Genomic DNA, 5,055 nt, shown 5'->3' on the forward strand with positions numbered 1-5,055 from the left:
AAAACAAAATATTTTCTATTTCTATAATTTTAGAATAGTGTAAAACAGAAACAAATTACAACATATATTTATTTCTTATGAAGAAAACCATTTACCCATAATAATAATAATCTGGGCCCACCATGTAAATATTCATTAAAGTAGTTCAACACAAATAGATTCAATGAAAACGACGACGCAACTAATTGTTAAAGTTAGTCCAGTTCCCTGAACTTGGGGCGCACCAAGCCCAATTTCTTTTGTCGTAACCGAATTTTGAGTCCTCATTGTGCAACCTTGATCTTTTTTGAGCTACTTCAGTCTACTACTTCTTTACTCATGACGAAGACATATTTTGACTGAGATCGAGAATCATCTTTATCAATTTGGAAGCTCGCATCAAAATAACACTTATTAGTGAGCTCGTCATCCATACCGACGTAAATTTAGAGCATATCTTTAGTCCACCACTTACATTATTTGAGTTTATTTTCAACACATTTTCATCTTTGTTTACATTGTCCTTTTGTTAAGCATTGCTAGAACTTTCTCCGGGATAGGCACTCTCAACACAATCCCATAGATCTTTCGACTTCAAGAGGGTCTTAATCTTTATGCTTGAGAACTCATAAGACTTACTTGTGAAGAATTTGAGGTTAAGACACATTCAATGCTATGTTGTGTGCTGCCATTTTATTGGAGAGGCGTAGGTTGCAATTCAAATTTGGTGCTCTAATTGAGAATGTTGGGAATTTTGGAAGACAATGAAAACTGACACGGTTGATGATTTTTTTGAGAAGCTAACGCCTTTAATTTTAGGCTTCAAGAGAACGCAAAATTCAAAGTAAAAGAGAAAGTACTGCCTAGAAAATATTTAGGAAGAAACAAATGCTAAAGATTATAATAATTTTGAATTGGTTTTAGTCAAGTGCTTCGAATCAGTCCTTCACTCGTCAATCCAATCATGCTATCTCTTAATAAGAAGTGAATTTTAGTTGTTTTAGATTTTATTTCTGATTTCAAATTCACGATCGAATTTGTCAAAAACAAAAGTTTCCTTAATTAAACAACGAATCCTTTTGTAAACTTTGAAAAATGTTTGTAGGCTTGTGTTCTTTTTTTTTTGAACGGCTTGTATGCTTGTGTTCTCTTTCGCTTTGCATCACATTCAAAGATACCTCACATGAAGAAGACCCGATATGTCGCATGGAGTTTGGTTTGATAACAAGTCATCGAAATTCTAGCTAAATTGTATCAGTTTGGGCTTGATTTCAATCTTTCCTTAATGAACATCATGTGAAATTTAGATTTTCTATCAGTTATGTAATGCCTCTGGAATATAGTTAATGTGCATGGTTTCGTCCTATTGTCACATTTCATTATCCATCTACTCACAATTGTTGCATACTTGCATATTATATTCTCAGGTAACAACTAGCAAACCATAATCACATATTATATGCTTCATATAGCCCTTTGCTTCATCGAGAACAAATGTACATATCTCAATTCTCATGTCGATTTTCCAATCTATATATATACTTGTATATATGTACCTACTTGATCAGTCAATCATCCAAGCGTAAAGAATAAGACATAATCGTAATTTTGTCGAACTATTTGAACTAACATTGCATTCGTTGTCTTTGTCTCCAGTACTTTGCTTATCATCTTCTCGGTGATCATTATCCGACTCTTGTTGATCATGCTTGAATACAAACAATCCATGACCCGATCCACGACTGGAAAAAAGCCAAGCGTGCACATCCCAAAAGACCTCAATTGGTTGTTTGTTGATCAAGACAGTCTGGTTTCCACGAAACTTCCACTGCAAGTTTTTAACGTGGATCACCACGATCCCATCAACTCTGATCCACATCTCAGGGTCTTTACATCCTACAGGCGACCTCTCCACCACAATCTCACAATATTCTTTCTCATTCGGGTCGAATTTTGCCCGTGTCATAAAGCTTTTCTTCCCGAACATATGCTCTTTCTTGAAAACCAAGGCAGCTTCCACTTCTGCAGGGCGTGTTTGCGTCTTCCTGTATACCTTCTCTTTCATGTCACCTATCAACAACACAACTTCTTCTTCATGAATCAATGCCACATAAAAGTCCGAGCATGGCTCCGGCGACGCAAGATAGTTTGCTGACCGGACATCCCAATAAAGCTCAATCTGATACGAGTCAACTTCTATTGTTTTGCAACCCTTTTTCGCCCAAAAACACCATGGTTTGAGGTCGATCTTGTGATTCGGATGAACCTCAGATGACACACTATCTATGGAGATATCCAGAGAATGATTCATGGTGTTTTTCTCCCAAACAACCGTTACATTCCTGCTAGAGCCACCAACTTGTGTTTGATACACACACGTAGCGGTGTTTTGTGATGTTTTGTGGTCATCAGTTAGGGATTGAGAAGACATCCTCAATCATGGGCCAATCTTGATTCAATCTAAAGATCACAAATTTTCCAAAGATTTTGATCAGGAAAATGAAAGTTGGTGATCTTGAAAAATCTCTCACAATCCCTTCTAACTCTTCCTCTTTAGAATTGCTAATGGACGAAAAGGTTATGAACTCACAACGTACGTTTTTGATGTTGATTCAACGGTTGATATAAAGATCATATGCATGCATATAGTTTGGGTGAATCTGAAAAAAGAATCTTGAAACCTTTACATGTATGTGAGTTTTGGGAGGTTCATCAATGGAGAGAGAGAGAGAGGGAGAGAGATAGAGAGGTCCAAAGAGGAAGACAAACCTCTTCGGAAATGGGTGAACGAACATTTGCAAATTGTCTTGTAGATTTTTCTATATTCTTGCAATGCAAAACAAATGGAGAGATTTTCGGAGGCATAAATAAACATAAATAAATAGATAATATCATTTCCATGAAGGATTATATCATCTATACGAATCTTTGGATATTTCCATGTCTTATTATTAGTAAATATTTATATTTATTTATTTTGGGAGAGAAAGAGAGATCTTTGGAAATGGGTGAACAAACATTTGCATTGGAAATGGGTGAACAAACATTTGCAAATTGTATTCTAGATTTTTCTATATATTTTGCAATGCAAAACAAATGGTGAGATTTTCTTAGGCTTTACAGTGGGTGAACAAACATTTGCAAATTGTATTCTAGATTTTTCTATATATTTTGCAATGCAAAACAAATGGTGAGATTTTCTTAGGCTTTACAGTGGGCAACTAGTCGTAACATATTCTGGAGTTATTTGCAAAAATGGGGTTGTTCCCATTTTGCTTTGTAAAAATAGGGTTGTTTACTATCCATTAGGTGTAAGACCTATGTATTACATGAGTTTATTTAAAAAAAATTAAATTTAAAATTTTAACAATTTGAAAATTTTGAATTTATAAGAAAAATGAGAAAATTTTGGAATTATTAAAATTAATGAGACTTTAATGTATTGAATATATTACATATATAAACTCTTTCTAATAAATACCTTACATAAATATTACCTTATATATTAAATGTGGAACTTTAATTTAATAAAATGAAAAAGACTTAAAAAAATTTTGTAGAAAAATTATTTAACTCCACATATTCACACATTTTATCATATTTTTATAACAGTTTTATAATATTATGATTTTTTTTAAATATAACAATCGTGCTTCAAAAATAGTTATAAAAAAAAGAATTTGTGAAAATGATTTTTTAAAAGATATTTAAAAATGAGTTCGTAAAAAAACAAAAAATTAAGACAAGCTTGGATTTAAATTTATAAATAAAAAAAATTGATTAAATCATGGATGCTATATAAAATCATAATAACCTATTTTAAACAGCATTAATTGTTTTTGATTTCATATCCTTTCATAGATAAACAAAAAATGATTAAAGGCATAATATTATTTTTGCTTTAAGTGGTAATCCCTAAAATCATCTATTTGTTTATCATTTATACACTTATAGTAATATATAGTAATATGAAGTATCAATATTGAATTAAAGACACTAATGAACAAAGTAAACATTTTAAAGAAATAGGTTTATAGATAAAATATTAAAGAATAATAAAGATAAAATATGAATAAAATATAACAAAGAATATAAATATAATCTATTAATAATAATATAGTTTAAGGGTCTCACATATAAATTTAAAATATGAAAAAAATATCAATAAAAGCTAAAAAGTATTAAAAATAAAAGGATATCCATTTAATATAGTATGATAATTTAAGGGCCTTAAGCGTAAATATTTGAAATGATAAACATAAATGTTGGTGATTGAGTGGGACCATAGGCCTAGATTTGCAAATGGATTGTAAAGTGCCCTATTTTTACAAAGCAAAATCAAAATAACCCCATTTTTGCAACAAACTCTCTCATTTTGGTGTCACCTCACATGCCACATCACCAATGGTGTTATTACACCAAATGAGGAAATGGTCACCATGTTACATCTTGTTATAACACAAACTTTTTTCCACTTTATATTTTTTTTTGAAATTTTTTTGAATTTTTTTTAATTTAAACAAATATATTTTAAATATAACATAATAAATAAAACATAATGTTTACAAATTATAAATAACATAGAATAAAATTAATTTTAAAAAATTAAAAATAACATAGAAGTTAAATTACACATAACATCCAAATTAAAAAAATACAACGCTATTCGTTAAAAAATGCATTTAAAAAAAAAACTAAACGCTAATCGTTATCGTTATTGTTACCATAGAAGATACAATCCGCCAAGTCCTTTCGAAGTTGTCTGTGTTTATTTGCGTCCTGAATGTCAACGACTCGATGCAAATACTCTGCTGTTCCCAGCTGAAATTGACCGTGTCTGGGCTCCGTTGGGATATGGTGTGCAATATTTCGTCATTTATCTTCTACTACCATGTTATACATTATGATACATGCATACATGATATATCGTAGAGTTTCTAAGTCCAATGTCCGTGCTGCATGTTCAACTATATGCCACTTCGCCCTCAGCACTCCAAAAGCACGTTCCACATCCTTACGTGCTCCTTGTCTTCTCGTAATTTTTTTTCACGTTCTTCAACCGGGGGGCGGAATGTC

At 31.7% G+C, this 5,055-nt stretch overlaps 1 protein-coding gene across 1 annotated transcript; it reads right to left on the reverse strand.

The window, feature by feature from the left end:
• Positions 1-1,422: 1,422 nt before the first annotated feature.
• LOC111887765 (uncharacterized) lies at positions 1,423-2,749 on the reverse strand. The gene has a single exon (XM_023883920.3). The coding sequence runs from the start codon at positions 2,408-2,410 to the stop codon at positions 1,544-1,546; it is 867 nt and encodes a 288-aa protein (XP_023739688.1). The 5' UTR covers positions 2,411-2,749; the 3' UTR covers positions 1,423-1,543.
• Positions 2,750-5,055: the final 2,306 nt, after the last annotated feature.

Source organism: Lactuca sativa, chromosome 4 (assembly GCF_002870075.4).
Source record: "Lactuca sativa cultivar Salinas chromosome 4, Lsat_Salinas_v11, whole genome shotgun sequence".
Taxonomy (NCBI): domain Eukaryota; kingdom Viridiplantae; phylum Streptophyta; class Magnoliopsida; order Asterales; family Asteraceae; genus Lactuca; species Lactuca sativa.

Coding starts and splice junctions, on each gene's coding strand:
- LOC111887765 (XM_023883920.3), bottom strand. CDS start 2,410: ATGTCTTCTCAATCCCTAACTGATGACCACAAAACATCACAAAACACC.